At 58.1% G+C, this 16602-nt stretch overlaps 1 protein-coding gene and 1 pseudogene across 4 annotated transcripts in view; one reads left to right on the plus strand and one right to left on the minus strand.

Moving 5' to 3' along the window:
- ZC3H7B (zinc finger CCCH-type containing 7B) overlaps nucleotides 1-16602 on the minus strand; it is a 65395-nt gene that overhangs the window by 13029 nt on the left and 35764 nt on the right. For 2 of the 4 annotated variants that reach the window (XM_037844997.1, XM_037844996.1), the window contains exons 6-14: nucleotides 13161-13241; nucleotides 12340-12396; nucleotides 6819-6861; nucleotides 6067-6260; nucleotides 5414-5738; nucleotides 4283-4380; nucleotides 3425-3524; nucleotides 1811-1972; nucleotides 33-238 (exon numbers count right to left, since the gene is read on the minus strand). In XM_037844997.1, the coding sequence (XP_037700925.1) occupies nucleotides 33-238; nucleotides 1811-1972; nucleotides 3425-3524; nucleotides 4283-4380; nucleotides 5414-5738; nucleotides 6067-6260; nucleotides 6819-6861; nucleotides 12340-12396; nucleotides 13161-13241 (1266 nt within the window). The remainder of the gene's footprint in view (nucleotides 1-32; nucleotides 239-1810; nucleotides 1973-3424; nucleotides 3525-4282; nucleotides 4381-5413; nucleotides 5739-6066; nucleotides 6261-6818; nucleotides 6862-12339; nucleotides 12397-13160; nucleotides 13242-16602) is intronic. The other 2 variants (XM_037844999.1, XM_037844998.1) reach the window with 1 other exon arrangement.
- LOC119541531 lies at nucleotides 7625-12223 on the plus strand (annotated as a pseudogene).

The raw sequence follows: 16602 nt of genomic DNA on the forward strand, positions 1-16602 counted from the left end.
CGGAGGGGGCAGCTGGGACACCGGGCGGGTACCTCGCAGAGGAAGGTGAAGATGCCCTGGTGCTCCTTTAGGAGCTTGGCGATGGTGAGGCTGCTGCGTGTGACGCCCCCCAGCGGGTCGAAGAGCAGGTCGCGGTTGAGGGTGCCCTTCCTCTCCTCCGTCCACACGGCGATCTCCTCCTGATGGTAGGCGAAGGTGCAGTTATCCCCGTACTTACAGTCCTGCTTGTTAATCATGTCTGCAAAGAGGCAACAGGACACACGTTCCGCCAGGCGGGGACGGCGGGAGCGAGGCAGCCAGGGCAGCGAAAGCCCTTTGGCACGCGGGGCTCCCTGCTTTGCCCTCTGCCCGGGTGTGCGTGCGCTGGGGAGACTGCTGCACCTTCACCCGCCAAATGCCATCGTCATTCCCACTCTGCCCACCCCACGGGGGTGCCTTCTGGGGATCCAGCCAGAGAAAAGGCACGAAAAGGGCTCGGGAAAAGTAAACAAGCTGCCAAATAAATCTGAGAGTTGTTCTTTTTTCATTCCTTCATTATTACTCATCAAGAAAATAATACTCTATTCCCAACAGAGGGACTTGGGCTTGGATCCCAGCTCGAGGCTTCCCCAGCCGGGAGACCCCGAGCCTTGGCTGCCTTTTCCAGAAACTGGAGACACTGCGCTGTGGCAGGGGATTAAATGAGGTAATGAAAACTCCTGGGTGCCAGGGAGTTTGGAGTGAGGGAAGGAGGCTCAGGATTGGGAGACCTGCCATTTCCAGTGGTGGGATATTTGCTTTCTTTCCCTACCCCCCTCTCTCTGAGTCTGCCTCTCCATCTGCTGCCTGGAGGCTCTGGCTGGACCCACAGGTAAATCACCCAGACCACGGCTCTGCACCCAGGGGGCCACGCTGCACGGAAAGAGCTTCCCAAGATGCAAGTGGCGGCCTGACGGAGGCCAGGTCGAGAGCACAGCATGTGCAAGGGCATCGGGAGGGCGTGTAGTGATGGGTGGAGGGGGACTTGGAGGCCAGTGTCAAGTTTGGGCTGCATCCCACGGGCTGGAGGCCATGGCAGACGGAGGCCTTCGAGCCCAGGAGCACCAGTACCCTCAAGACTGGCCACTGGGAGGTCAGTGAGCCGGCCCAAGAAGGCCAGGGTGGCCCATGGCTGTGGGCTGGGTCAGGAGAGAAGGGTCTGGGCGGGGCCTGTGACAGGCTTGAAGCCCCGGGCTCCTCGTCAGGGTCATGAGGATGCACGAGGTGGGCACATGGGGCCACGCTGCACAGCACACAGCAGCACCATGACTCCTCCGTGTGGCCACGTGGACTGGACAGTCTCTTGGTCGGGGGAAAGAAACCAGAGGAGGGTGCATGACGAGCGTCCCCCAAGTGCTGACCACATGGACATGAGGCCGGAGTGAGGACAGTGACAACAATGCAATCGTTTAAAAGAGCCACCAATGGCCGAGCCCCTACGCCGGGGGGTCCTAGGGGCTGCTCTGGGTTCCCTCCCATTCTCACAGCAGCCCCGGCGGTGGGCAAAGGGATCACGTGCGGGAGAGAGCAGGCACGTTGGGCGTTCTGCTCAGTCACCGCAGCCATGGGGGCCAGTCAGAGGACAGGACATGCTCATCGGGATGAGGGGCCATTGCCAATGGGCCTTGAGGCCCCTCCAGTACCACCAGGAGCCCCCATCCTCAGCCTCCTCCTCTCAAGTGGTCGTGGGGCCCCTGCCTGCTCCACCCGCCTCAGAGGCTGTGATAAGAGCAGAGGGCTGGGCCTGGGGGGAGCGGGGGCACCGGCATCCAGCCTGCCACAGCCCACCCACCTTTGCACAGGTAGTAGGAGCCCACGAAGCTGGTCTTGGTGGGCCGGGGCCGGATCCGCTTCCAGGTCTGATCCTCGGCGCTCCGCAGGCGGCCCAGCAGGATGTCCCGCTTGCACTTGTGCTCCAGGCCCTCCCGGTACGTGTAGTCTCCCGCCCTGGGGCCTGTGGGTGCAGGGAGGATGGGGCGGTGATTCCGGAAGCAGAACTGAAGGGTGGCAGCGGGCGGGCCCAGGCAGGGGGTGGCAATCGGCGCCTGCCAACAGCCGCCCCTCACGTGGGCCTCCCGCCAGCTCCCGCCGCCTCCTGCCCTGCTCATTGTTCCCAGAGGTCACTGGGCCCATGTTGGGGGGGCTCCTTCCAAGGAGTCCTCTCGCGGCACCCACCCCCTTTCTCCCACACCCTGACTCGCCCGGGAGCCTGACCTTCAGGGTTTCTCTAGAAAGAACTGGGAAGGCAGTGCCTGTCCGGCAGCAGCCCTGAGAGCCCCCGCTTTGCCTGCCTGCTCTAGAACTCACCCCCTTCTCCCGCTCCCCTTTCTTTTCCCTGATCTCCTCAAATCTTCTGACCAGTGGCCTCCTCTCCCAGAACAACAGGTAGGGGTGAGGGAGGAGCCGGAATCCTCAAAAAGACCAAAAGCCGATGGCCCCGGGAGGATCCCTGTGATTTGGGCTTTGCCAGCACTAGGTGTGCACCAGCTGCCGGGGAGCAGGGACCTTCCGACTGGGGTGCACATGGGGAAGAGCTTCCTCAGGCCGATGGGCTGCTCCCCATCCCCTCAGGAGCTTTGGTGGCTGCTCCCAGACAGGGGTGACATGTTTGTATGTGTGTCTGGTGGATTGTGTGTGTGGGGGGTCCTAGAATGGCTGGGAATAGCAACTAGACAACCTCCAAGGTCCCATCAACTCCAACACTCCAAGATTTAGAATTGCAGACTGCTAAGATTTTTAACCCTGCAGTGCCAAGGGGCTATCGTTCTCCAGTGCTGGGATTGCGGGGTTCTGGCAAATGGAGTGCTGCTATGCATCTCAGTGGGTGGAGTTCTGAGATCCTGGTGTGTTGGCTGCCATCTGCCGACCCTTGGCATCAATGCTGAACTCTTCTATGCTCCCCTGTATTGCAGGGAGCCCAGGAGCGATGCTTCCCAGACTCCTTTGCCCCCTGGGCTCTGGGTGAGCTTGCATCTCACCCACTGACGTGCACTTGTGAGGGAGGTAGACTGTGGAAGGGGCTCCTTTCCTCGGGTAGAGTAAGGGCCCCAGCAGATGGAAAGTGTTTATAACAGCCAGCTGGACTCTGCCCTACACTGCCAGGTACAGTCCGTGGGGCAGCCAGATGCCGGCTGGGGTTCCTTGCCACTTCCTGACTCTGCCTGAGAGCAGAATAGCCGACCTCCTGGTCCTCAGCTTGTGGAGAAGTAGCCTAAAGGCCCAGCAGAACTTACTGGCTTTTGCTCCTCTGAAAGCCCCTAACCCCTGTATTCCATCCTTTTCTGCTCACAAAACCTGTACTTTCTCTGGCTGATAGACCAGGATTCTTTGACTCTGGAATTCTCAGCTCCTGAGACTCTTGGCATCACTGGGGCAGAGGGCGGTGGGTCAGAGGGTGTGACCTTACCTGTCTTGGGGTAGCAGAGCTGGCAGGCCTGCTTGAACTCGTGGGTGGCAGCCAAGGGGTTCTTGACGAGCAAGGCGGTGTTGGGCATGGAGGGCTCTGGCTGTTCCAGGAGAAGGATGGCCATCTGGGGCACTGGAGCATGGCTGGGGCACCAGAGCTGGGTGGGGGCCTGGATGACCCCACCCCCATCCCACCCAGGGGCAGAATGAAGCCCAGGACCTGCCTTCTTCTTCTACCCTCCCAGCTGGGGAGCTCCTTGTGGTACTGTCCAAGAACCTGGACCACCAGGACTGACCAGCCTTGGGGAGCCTCTAGGCGGGGGTGGGGGTAGCAGTGATCTTGGTCCAGAACCTTCCTTGAATGAAAGCCCAACGTGAAAGCAGTAGTGGCTCTGATAGGGGCCCCCTCCCCCAGCCTCTATCCCCAAACACCTCTGAGCCAAGCCATCAGCAGAGGGGCGGGGAAGGCAAGGCTCAGAGAGGTTAGGCGGCTTCTCCAGGGCCACACAGCTAGTGTCTGGGCTGAGGCCAGAGTCTAGGCCAGCAAACTCACAGCCAAGTGCTCTTTTAAACTCGGAACCCAGCTGAGTCCAGAGTCCAAGGATGTTACTCACCCTGGGGAAGCCACTTAACCCCCCTGAGCCTTCCGTCAGGCAAGGGTGAGGAAGGGCTGGGACAGGGCTACTCCGGCCCGGCCACTCTGGGTGACCCTCCCTGGCCTCCCCACTGGGGGAAGTGACACTTTGCCCCATGCGTGGGCTCATTCTGCCCCCCACCCCCCACCAGAGCCCTCAGTCATTCTCCCCCCACCCAGGAGGGCATGAGGTGCCCAATCACGAATCCCCACCCAGTTGCTCACCGAGGGGGCTGGTTTCTGAGCACCGCTTGGGGGGCGATGGTCCTGCGAGTTGGTCTCCTCTGGGCAGGAAGAAGATACAGGGGTCACCCGCCCTGGCTCTGTAGGGCACGAGGACATCCTGGGGTTTTCCTTACATATTTCTAACTCCGAAAAGCCAGCCGAGGTCACACATGCTCTCCTGCTCGTGCCGATTGCTTGACTCTGTCCCCTCCTCTCCACTCCCATGGCCATTGACCCAGGACAGATAAGCCTCCTGGCCTGAGCTTGCTCACTTGTTGCTTAAAACCCTCCACAGCTCCCCACTGCCCTCAGGACCAAGCCCAGCTCCTTAGCTTTGTTCATGGCACCTCTGAGATCAGCCTTGTATCTTGCGGCTCCCCCCTCTCCTCCCCTCTGGCCACTTGCTCTATTCGTCTGCCAGTCCCTCTGCCAGGACAGGCCTTGCTCACACTGCCCCTCAGCCTGGCCATGGACCTCTCCTCCAAGACCCTGCTTGGCCGTCACCTCCTCCAGGCAGCCTCCCTGAGCTGAGGCCGAGTGAGGCCTCCTCTGTGCTCCTGCAGCCCCGTGACTCCCTCAGTCATGAGTGCCCCAGCATGTCTGACTGTTGGGAAGCAAGTCCCTCAAGGGCCCAGCCTGGTCTGTTTCCTCTCGGGGGCCCTGGCCCCCAGCCCAGAGGAAGCACATGGCCTCGCGTCCTTCCCACAGCCTCAGGGTCATCCTGTGGGATCCTCTGTGCCCAGTGAGGCTGGGCACAGTGCACAGGCGGCGTCTGGCATCCTGGATGCTCCCAGCTCTGCTCCGGGTCTTAGATATGACACCAGCTTCTCTAATCTCAGCCCCACCCCATCCGTGCTGAGCAAAGCAGGAGACCCCGCAATGCTTAAGGGGTAGCACTGGACCACCGAGGGGCGGAAGGCCCTGGGCTCTGGTGCATGCAGACAGGGTCGTGATCCCGATGCCATGCTCGCTAGCTGAGTGACTTGGGCAAGTCACCTGCCCTCTCTGAACCTCATTTGTTAAACAGGGATACTGCCGCCTCCCATGGGAAGCCCCGAAGACTGTGGACGTGACAGCAGTTCCCCCACTGTTGAGGGAGGGGCAACGTGAACATGCCCACCCGGCTCTCACCCAGGGAGAAGGAGTCAGGCTTGTCCAGGGAGCTGCGGGTGGACCCGAAGCTGTCGAGGGCATCCAGCCGGGTCTCGGAATACGGCAGCAGGCCCAGGGGGTCCAGTGCGGAGCCTGGGGGGTCGAGGGCATCCAGCATGGAGGTGGCCAGCTTCTTGGAGGGGTCCATGACGAGGCCGAAGGAGGCAGGGGGCAGCGGGCTGGAGACGGGGATGGAGCCGCCCACCACAGGCGGCAGCAGCGGGGTCCCGCCGGGGAACACGGGGATCAGCTGGGGCACCTCACTGGGCATGCCGCTGCCGGGCAGGCCGCCCTGGACCAGAGACTGGGAGGTGGGGCACAGAGAGGGCGGCTCAGAGGGGAACTCGGCCGCCCGGGCCGGGGCAGCTTCGGGGACTCTGGGCAGCAGGCAAGCCGACCCCTCTCTGAGCCTCAGCCCCCGAGCTGTCCGTGAGGTGGTCCCCTTCTGGTTCTAGCATCCTGTAGCTCCACGTTTCTATCCCGAGCAAGTCCCTTTCCCTCCCTAGGTCTCAGTTTCCCCAACTGTGATGTGCAGACAGGGGCTGCCCCCACCCCTGAAGGGACCTGAGTTTGCATGTGACGGGGTCCCAGTCCCAGATGGGAGAGGAAGGAGGGGCGGTGGCATCACTCACCAGCGAGTCCAGGAGGGTGTCCAGCTCTGGACCAAAGACGTCCCCATCTGGGAAGTCGTCCAGGCTCTCAGGGCCGGGCAGGGCCCTGCTGCCGCTGTCCAGGGGGGCCAGCAGGTCCAGAACATGAGGGAACAGGGGCATCATGGGGGCCGAGTGGATGGGGGCCGGGCAGCCGCGCAGGTCCACGAAGCAGTCTGTGGAGGGGGCACGGGCTCAGCAGCCATGGGGGGCCTGCCTGGTGGGAGCGGAGCAGGCGTCCCAGGGCCCTGGGGTCCTCAGGCAGCCCTGTGTCCTTCTCCTCTGCTTCTGCAGGGACTGGTCTGATGGGAGGGGTCCCTTGTCAACCGGCCCCGGCAGGAGCCTCTCACCCTGGGGTCAACACCGCCCTCTCCAGGGGACCTTTGAAATCGCTAGGCCTTCCTGGCAGTCAGTGAGGAAGAGAAGAGGGGCTTTCAGAAGTGGGTTTCCTGCTCAAAAGGGAGCCAGCCTGGAGAGGGGGACCCAAGGACCAGTGCCAGGCCCTTATGGGCAGCTGCTCCAGCCAGGCTGGAGAATACACTTCCCTCCCTGCAGCGAAGTCGGGGTTTCCTCAACCCTACCAGAAGCCCACTGATTGTTTTCCAAGTGGCAGGGAGTCCCCAGGGCAAGGAGGGGCTTGCCTCACCTGACCCCCCCGGGGTCTTGGGGGTGATGGGCTGAGTCCTCCCCTGGGCCGTATCCCCACCCTCGTCTCCTCACGCCAGGAACTCTACCTGTCTCGATGTCGTCTATGGACCCCAATCCATTGGACGTCCCCTGTGGAGAGGAGGAGAAGGCGGTCAGGCCGCTGCGGGTCACCATGGTAACGGCAGCACAACCAACGTGGGCCCAGGCCACTGCCTGGTCAGCCCTAAGTCTGGGCACCCCGGTCAGGAGTCCCAAGGCCCGGAGATGCCGGCCACTCGCAGGCTCTGTCTGACTCGGGGCTGCCCCTGCCCCTGTCCTCTGGGCATGGGCACCCCTGCCCATCCCACAGCAAGGATGGGCAGTTGTCTCCAGGCTGTGTTTGGCCCTCACAGAGAAGCTGCACCAACCAAGGCCATCAGGCTGGGGCAGAGAGCTGCCATCTTGGGTACGGACAGACAACATCAGAGGGAACAGAAGAGGGGCCAGGTGAACATCTCTGGGGACAAATGTGCGTCTGCCCGCTCAGTGCTGCCCGCACTCCCAGGGCCCCCAGCCCACCAGCAGCCTCTCTTTAGGCTCCTGTCGCCTGCCCTGTTGCCTGGAATTCCTGGTGATAACATTCATCCGAATGTTTATGGAGCACACGCTCCCGGGTGCTTCAGGTATCACCAACTGTAATCCTCACCACGGCCCCCAAAGGGCAGGTCCTGGAATCCTTTTCAAGACGAGGAACCGAGGCTCTGGGAGGTAGAGTGGCTGGCTCAGGTACAGGGCACACTTGGGATCCGAATCAAAACGCACCCGCTGCAGGGCCTGGGTTCCTCTGGACCCGCAAGGTGGGAAGTGGCCTGGAGCTGAGCATAACCTCTCTCCTGCCTCCAGGCCATGCCTCATGGGCCCCTCCCCTCCTCCCACCTGCCGGAATCTGCGCCCCGGGCTCCATGCGGCCCTCCAGGTCCCAGGCTCCTCCGGCTCGCTCTCTGTCCCCAGCACCCAGCACCTAGCTCGCCTCTGGCTCCCCACGCTGCCGGGGTTGCACAGCCTTATGACGCCCCGCAGGCCTCTCGAGGGCACAGGGCCCTTGCCTGCCTCTAGGATCATCGCAGCTGCCCCTGCCTTCTCCATTTCCAGGAGCACGTGGAATGCCAGGATGGCTGAGGGAGGGAGATGCCCAGGCCGATCTCCTTTGAGAAAACTGTATATGCAGCTGGACAGAGGCAGCCTCACCTTCAAGGCCAGCCCAGACAAGGGAGTGGCTACTTAACACCCAAGGGTGCCCTGGATGATTCCCCAAAGGAAACGGCAGTTTCTTTTCTGTACAAGGACACTAAACTGGAAGAAACTGAGACTCTATCTTGAAAGCAGAGACTGTCTTGGATGACCCTGGAACACTGCATAATTTTAGAAATCATTTCTTGCCAAATGCACGGAGAGAAGTTTTTGTCATATCCATGTCCCCAAAGAGCGTGGGGAATATCTTGAAACTCTCATAACGGAGTTCTCACACAGGTTCTGCGCTTGTAACCCTGATTTAATGCAAGAACTGGGCCTCAGTCCTGCTGCAGTCTTTGTCCTGTGCTACTCTTGATTCTACTTTCCACCCACCTCACCAGCCTTCGTGTAAGAATAAAATGTCAAAAAGAGAATTGATTCGAAATACCCGTCATGCTACTCAAAACATGACATCTACCTTACTGGCCAGTGGCTGCATAAAAGCACAATTGCTAAGACTTGTAACAACTTTCAACTTTTTACTCCAAACTAAAGTTACCCAAGGACTTATTTCTAGCAGACGTGGGGGTTCCGTTAGTGTGGGGCATTCTCACTTCTGTCTACAATCAAGCTCACGTGTACAACCTTTACTTCTTTGACTATTTTAAGTAATTTCCTTAGTGAACTAATGAATTTTGCACAATTTTTCTTACTTTTGCTTATCATTGTTTGCCCAAAGCAGAGCCACTGTCTGACACAGCTATTTAGGAATGTTTAACTGACATTATACTCTAAAAGATGATGTATTTGTGCATCATCAAATTTGCCTGAAAAACTTTACCCAGTTCCATTCTTTCATAAAATACCATGTAATGTGTAGATATTTAATTATAAAGAGATTTATAATCACCATTATTTTATTGTAAAGATTTTAACTAAAGTTTTTCCTTTTCTTTCTCTCAAAAGAAAAAAAAAAAAAAAGACTGCCATGCTGGAGAATTCCACAGGGATCCCCGCAGCCAGAGCTCCCACACAATGTCTGCGTCGGGGGAGCTGGCAGGACCAGCCCACACCCCGTGTCCTCAGGCCCTCTCTGCACGTGTACATGGGACTGCACGTGTGTGTGCACGTGTGTGTGTGCAGGCACCCACCAGCTGGGCACCATGAGGCCCTGGGGCCGAGTCTGACCTGGTCCCCCCTCATGGAGGCCACTCTGCTTGGGCTTCTCTGACCTCCTCTCCCAGGACCAGCCAGGGCTTCGGGGGCTGGGCCTGGGGTGCTCTGTCCCCCAGCCTGGCCGAGACGTGGTGAGCTGGGCTGAAACACGACGGGGAGCCGCATGGACTCCCAGCCCTGCTCCCCTTCCACCCGGGACACCTCTCTGGGAACCGGGCACGAGAATTATCTCCATTTGACAGAAGCTGTTCTTCCAGGTCAGGACACAGTGAGTGGAGAGGCCACGACTGGAGACCAGGCCCGTTGACTCCAGGGTGGAGCCCAGAACGGAACAACGCACAGTGCTCGCTCTCGAGTGAGCTCGTGGCCGAATCAAGGAGACGAGACACACGCACACATGTCACGTGACGGGTGAGTGCAAGGAGGTGAGACAGGATAGGGAGGCTGGGGCCAGGCCGTGGAGGCCGTGAGCGCCGGGCCGAGGACCGGGCAGCTGACCGATAACACGCACAGGTAGTGAGCGTAGCCAGTGCCTTCACAGTCATCTGACATTCATCCCTCCCACCAGCGCAACAAGACGGCCTTGGGCTGCCTGATTTCAGATGGGGGGGCCAAGGCTCAGAGACAGGAAACACACTCGAGGTCCCAGAGCCCAGGAGCAGTGGAAGCAGGGGCTTCAAACAGGAGCATTGGATATGGGCTGTGCTAGCAACCACTGACGGTCTCTGAGCAGGGGAGAGGCCCCAAGGCCCGGCTTTCAGGGCTCACCTCACAGCAGTGCTGGGGGACAGGCCGGGGCATCCAGAGGTGGAATGTGGGTGGGCTGTGGCCCAAACCAGGACAGTCATTGTGGGAAGAGAAGGAAGAAATGGGGGTACTGCCCTTGTCTTCCTGGGCCTCTTTCTAAAGCACCCCATCCTATGCACAGCCAGGGTCACCCAAGTTGCCTCATAAGCCATGATCACGCCACCAGCAGCAGTGAGGCGGGAGTTCCTGAGAGCTGGGAACTTGAGGTCTGACTGACCCTCCCTGCCTCCCCGTCACTGCTGGGCCCTGCACCAGCACTTCCAGCACCCCTGGCTGCTCCCCACACACGCCGGGCACACTGCCGCCTCAGGGCCTTTGCACTGGCTGTCTCCCCCCAACCTCCTCGTGGCTCATCCCTCATCTCCTGCAGGTCTTTGCTCGTGTCTCCTTCTTGCTGAGGGCCTCCCACTCACTGTGCAAAATGGCAAGCCCACCCGCACCCCAGTACCCCCCGGTCCCGGCCCTGATTTAGTTCTCTCCAGAGCACTCATCGCCTTATATTTCACCTTTTGTTTATTGTTGACCCCCCCCCCCAAATGGACTGTAAGTTCTTTGAGGGAGGGGCTCTTTGGCAGTTTTTGCCTTTGCTGTATCCCCAGTGCCTAGAACCACACTGGGCTCACAGATGCTCTCTAAATATCTACTGACTTGGTGAATAAGACCAATGCCACCCCCTTCAATGCCCTCTGCATGCTGTTATGATAAAGACCCCGCTCCTCCCCAGGGGCCAGGTGGCCTGGCTTCTAGCTACTGTTCCAGCCCACCAAAGCCTGTCCCCCTCTTGTCCCTTCCACACTCAGGGCACGTCCCAGCCACAGGGCCTCTGCCCGCATTTCCCCGCTGTCTGGAATGCTGTTTCAACCCCCACCCTCTCCCCGGCTAACTCCTCAACCTTTGGGTCGTAGCTTTAATGCCCGGTTGAAATTGGTGACAATGGCCCATGGCTCCCTCTGCCCTGCCTTTGTAGCTCTCGTTGTGGTTCGTAACCAGATATGGGCCCTGGACAAGTTGCTCCCCCAAGGGCCAGGCCCACATTTATACGTATTTGGCACCAAGGTTAGTGCCACACAAAAAAAGTACTAAGTGAATGAAGCAATGAATGAGCTCATGTAATTTCATAGCTCCTTGAGGGAGGTACATTTATCCCCCATGACAAAGGAGAAACCGAGGCACAGCAGAGTTAGGTGACTTGTCTGAGGGCAGCAATGGTAGACAGCGGAGCCAGGATGTGAACCTGGGCTGTCTCCAAAGGCTCCCCCAGGCTGCTGTGCACCCAGGTCTTGGCAGCTGTCTCCCCTTCAGGCTGGGAGGTCCCTGCTGGTGAGGCGACAACCAACCTGACTGTCCCAGCACCCGGCCCAGGGCCTCTGAGGGTTTCTGTGGGAGTTTGTTGACGAACTAGGGAAGGCACTGGAAAGCTTCCAGCAGAAGGAGGCCCCCACTGCCTTGCTGTGTGACACCAGCCAAATCCCCTCCCACCGTGCCTCAGTTTCCCCCATGTACAACGAAGCAGCCAGATACCAGGCTCCGCTCCGTAGCCTGTCTCTCACCTCCCCAGTCTCCTCCCTGTCCGAGAGGGTGGGCTAATGTGTGCGGGGGGCCCACCCTAGGGGAGCTGGCTGAGGGGGGGTCCGAGAAGCTTAACCCAGGAGGTTGCTGCAGCTGTCGCGGCTGCTTCCCCTCTCCCCTTCCTCTGGGCCCCTCCTTCTCGGGTTGTCAAGGCTCCCCCCCTTCCCTGGCTGAAGGGCCAAACTCCCCCATATCACGGATTCAGAAGCAGAGGCTCAGAGAGGTTGTGGGGCCAGCACGGGTCAGGGTCATTTGGCAGGGTGGGGGGCGCTAGGAAAGGCCTCCGTGAGGAGGTGTGCTTGAGCTGGGCCTTGGGAACTGAAAAGGTAGAGGAAAGAAAGGCTCGAGTAGGGAAGAGCTTCGAGGCCGAGTGAGCGGGAATAAAGGCTGGCCCTGCGGGAAGGTGGCCACGGCGGGACAGGAGGGCGGGGCGTGAGGGGGGAGAGAGAAGGCAGACGAGACCAGACTGCCCAGGCCTTGTCCTGACCAAGGGTCCATGACTGAGTGAGCCCCTGGCGGTTTCCCCCCAGCAACCATTGCCACCCCAGCAGCCTCGGCCTATCCCCAGCTTTGCTGCTGGGTCACGGGAGGCATCTCCCGGGGAGGTGGGAGCTGGTGTGGCACAGCCATCCTTGGGAGTCACCCCCTCTGCCGGGGACAATGGCTGGCTCACAGCAATGGGGACAAGGACAGCACTGAGCCCAGCCCTACAGCCCGACGCCCCTGACCCACCCTGAGGTCATTTATACCCCAGGGAGTGAATCTGAAGCCCTCACGATGGAAGAACCAAGATGGGCTTGGTTCGGGATGGGGAGGGGGGCTCAGGCCCCAGCCCCCTCCTACCTGATCTGCCGCACCAGCCGCAGTGCCATTACTGAGCAGAGAAAAGGTTTCCAATTCCTGCCAGAAATCGGAGAGAGGTGGGGAGAGATGAAGATTCTAGGACGCCCAGGGTCCCATCAGCCAGAGCTGCAGGGGAGCCTGACACAGGTCCCCCAAGTCTCCCTGGCCCAGGCCTGCTGCGAGTTCCCTGACCTGTCTCCCCAGATGTGGAACCCAAGGGCAGGAGCGGGGTCAGCTAGGTCTTTTCTGCCTCTACCCCTGACCTGGGCAGAGGCGTCCGTGCTCCAGCTGTGTGCCAGGCGCTGTGTGAGGTGCTGTCTCGTTCTATCGTTTGAATCCCCCATCAGCCCCCCAAGGTGGGCATGGTTATCCCCATTTTCCTGACATGGAAACCAAGGCAGAACGAGGTGAACTTGCTCCAGGCCCAGCCGACCCCAGAGTCACAGTCTTCCCTCCGTGCAGCTTCCTGGCACACAGTAGGCGCCGGACGAATACACATGAGCTGAATAAGCCAAATAGACCCCACCATCTCTGTGCACCACATGGGGGGATCTGGGAGCACACGGCTGCAGGACGCCGCTGTCAACTCCAGTGGCCGGTCGGGGGAGTTAACAGCTGGCGTCTAAGGCGAGCTGGAAACTTTGGCTGTTCTTTCCTCTCCCAAAGGTCCTGGAGGTCATTCCGGGGCTCTCAGGCAGCAGAAAGGGCAGAGCCACCTGCCGCCACTCCCTCCACAACCTCTCCCAAGGTCACTGGGACCCTCCCCTTAGATCCCCCCATCTCTACTGGCCACCCCCGTTCCGAGCCCTGAGCCCACCTACCTGGGGCCTCTTATATGCCTTCCGGACTCGCAGCCCAAGCTTCTGAGCCAGCTCCTGGCCAAGCTGAGTGACGCTTTCATCCTGGGAAGGCAAGACGGGTTGGGGGGGTTAGCCAGCTGGGCTCACGAAGCACTGCTCCCAGAATTCTTGGGCAGCTCTGCAAAGGGGTGCTATGTCACCCCCACAGTGCCGAGGGGATGATGCCTTGGGAGGCGACACTGACTTGCCCAATCTCACAACCAGGCCGCTAGGACCTCACAGGAAGGCCCTGCTGGGCTGGGATCAGGAAGCCAGGCTTTTGTTTTCCCTTTCTTTTATTTTTTGGGAAAGGAAGGAATAACTTCTGGTTTTGATTTTAATATTAATGTGCCAGTTTGAATGTATTGTGTCCCCCAAACGCCATCATCTTTGATGTAGTCTTGTGGGGCAGATGTTTTGGTGCTGATTATATTTGCTTGGAATGTACCCCACCCAGCTGTGGGTGATGACTCTGCTGAGATATTCCCATGGAGGCATGGCCCCACCCATTCAGGTGATCAGTGGAGCCATGTAAATGAGCTGACTCAAAGAGAAGGAACTCAGCGCAGCTGTGAGTGACGTTCTGAAGCGGAGCAAGCTTGCTAGAGAGGAACGTCCTGGGAGAAAGCCATTTTGAAACCAGAACTTTGGATCAGACGCCAGCCACATGTCTTCCCAGCTAAGAGAGTTTTCTGGACGCCATTGGCCATCCTCCAGTGAAGGTACCCGATTACTGATGTATTACCTTGGACACTTTATGGCCTTAAGACTTTAACTGTGTAGCCAAATAAACCCCCTTTTTATAAAAGCCAATCCATCTCTGGTGTTTTGCATTCTGCAGCATTAGAAAACTAGAACAATTAACTTCTTAATTCTGAAATTCAGCAGGTCAGATGTGGCCCTCTCTGTCTAGCTAAGGCAACTTGGCAGGTGAAATCACTGCCCTTCCCACTATGTGGGATCAGACACCCAGGGGAGTGAATCTCCCTGGCTACATGGAATATGACTCCCAGGGAGGAATCTAGACCCGGCATCATGGGATGGAGAACATCTTCTTGACCAAAAGGGGGATGTGAAAGGAAATGAAATAAGCTACAGTGGCAGAGAGATTCCAAAAGGAGCCTAGAGGTCACTCTGGTGGGCACTTTTATGCACAATATAGACAACCCTTTTTAGGTTCTAATGAATTGGGGTAGCTGGTGGTAGATACCTGAAACTATCAAACTTCAACCCAGAACCCATGAATCTTGAAGACGACTGTATAAAAATGTAGCCTATGAGGGGTGACAGTGTAATTGGGAAAGCCATATGGACCACACTCCCCTTTGTCCAGTGTATGGATGGATGAGTAGAAAAATGAGGGCAAAAAAAAAAAAGGCACCCAGTGTTCTTTTTTACTTTAATTGTTCTTTTTCACTTTAATTTTTCTTATTATTTTTGTGTGTGTGGTAATGAAAATGTTCAAAAATCAATTTTGGTGATGAACGCACAACTATATAATGGTACTGTGAACACCTGAATGTACGCTTTGTATGATGCATGGTATGTGAATATATCTCAATAAAGATGGATGTAAAAAAAACAGCAAAAAAAATAAATAAAATAAAATTCAGCAGGTGATAGCATTGCTGGGGAAGGCTGAAATGTTACAGGTAGAGCAAGTGCTCCCCGGGGTGACCCCCGCCCTTGGCTCCTCCCCGGAGGGAACCAGGCTTGGTGGGTCCAATGAGATTCCTTACAGATCTGTTTTAGAAATCTACATACGTGTATATGGGTCTATAAAGGCTGTCGTGCTTTTTGTGGGCTTTTCCTTTGCTTGTTTGCATTACGTGGGATCATTCTATACCTATTGTTCTCCAACTTGCTTCTTTCACAGAGCACTGTCTTGGAGCTCTTTGGAAGTGAGGACAGAAGGTGGAGAAAGTGCACATCTGGTTTAGAACTGAGCCTGGCCTTGGGTCAGCACTCAGAAAAGAGAAACTGCCAGCCATCCCTCCCTCCAGGCTATCACGGAACGTGGTCCCCGTGCCAGGCCTGAAGCAGTGGACCACTCAGCAAATGGGCAGTGGGCTGACCTTACGGAGATGCCGTCCAGTGGGGAGGCGAGAAAGAGAACTCACAGGAGACACCACCTGTGCCAGGCCAGCAGAGGCCGATGGGGATCTGTAACGGCCGGTGCGTCTGTCCAGCTCCCAACTCGTTCCTGGAGGCCAGGGCCTGGCCCTGAGTCACCTCCGGCTCCCAGTGCCAGCACGGGCTTGGCCCGGAGCAGGTGCTGTCAACCAAGACTGGAAAATGGGGAATTGCCAAACTCAGAAGGCCTTGGGTTGGACACTTCCTCCAGATAATTCCGCCCTTCCTTCTGAGCCTTGGCTTCCCAAGCTGTGCCGTGGGGATGGAAGCCACACTGCCCTCCCGTAAGTGAGGATCCAGCGAGACTTGGACATGGACCTTCTGGGAATGCTGTCAAATGCTACATTCTCATAAATAAAGTTTCTGAGCTGTGAACTAAGCTGCATTAGGGAAGTGAGAATATGAAACAGTAAATACAATAATAGCTGAGGTTTTCTCAGTGCTTGCTCTGTCTGGCCCCTCTGCCAACTGCCCATATGAACTTTCTGATTCCATCCTCAGCGCAGCTTCACGACACATGGTCATCTATCACCAAGCCAGGGCTCAGAGAGGCTAAGCCATCTGCACAAAGTCACAGAGCTCATAGAGGGCAGGCCCAAGACTGGAACTTAAACCCCGGCCAGCTCTCCGGTGCCGACATCGGTGACCGCTGTGGCCACTGCCTCCCCTCTGCTCTGCCACCCAAACCCCTCTTGCCTCTCCTTGCTCGCTCCAGCCCCACTCCACAGCACTCCCAGGACCCTGCCCCACTCCAGCCCTCCAGGAAGCTTCCTAGGACCCTGCCCAATCCAAGACCTTTCCGCCCTCCTTCTCGGAGCCCTCTCACGCCCATTCTTCCAGGGATGAAGCTGGAAGAACATTTTATAGACATGGAGCTGATGTGCACAGAGGGCAAGAGCTTTGTACACAGTCACAAAAGGGTGGTGGTGGAGCCAGGCTCAGACCCTGGGGCTGTTTCCGTGTCTCCCAGGGGTCTGTGGAGCCCTGAAGGGCACAGATCTGGGCATCTGCAAATACCTGTTGGGTGGTGAATAAATGGGGCGGGGGGAGTGGTGTCATGTGCCCGGCTGTGGGCAAGCAGGGCTCTCTACTGGTGTGTTCCCATCCCCGCCCGCGGCCATCCCAACACAATGCCCGGACACACACGTCACCCTCATAATCCTCACTGTACCCGTCTCTTAGGGCACAGAGGTCGGGGAGCTTCCTGGGCTCAATCCTGCTCTCCCACCTCCTGGCTCTTGCGACCTTGTGAGCTACTTTCTCTCTGTCCTCAGTCTCCACCTTTCAAGTG

Source organism: Choloepus didactylus, chromosome 8, assembly GCF_015220235.1.
Source record: "Choloepus didactylus isolate mChoDid1 chromosome 8, mChoDid1.pri, whole genome shotgun sequence".
Classification (NCBI taxonomy): Eukaryota; Metazoa; Chordata; class Mammalia; order Pilosa; family Megalonychidae; genus Choloepus; species Choloepus didactylus.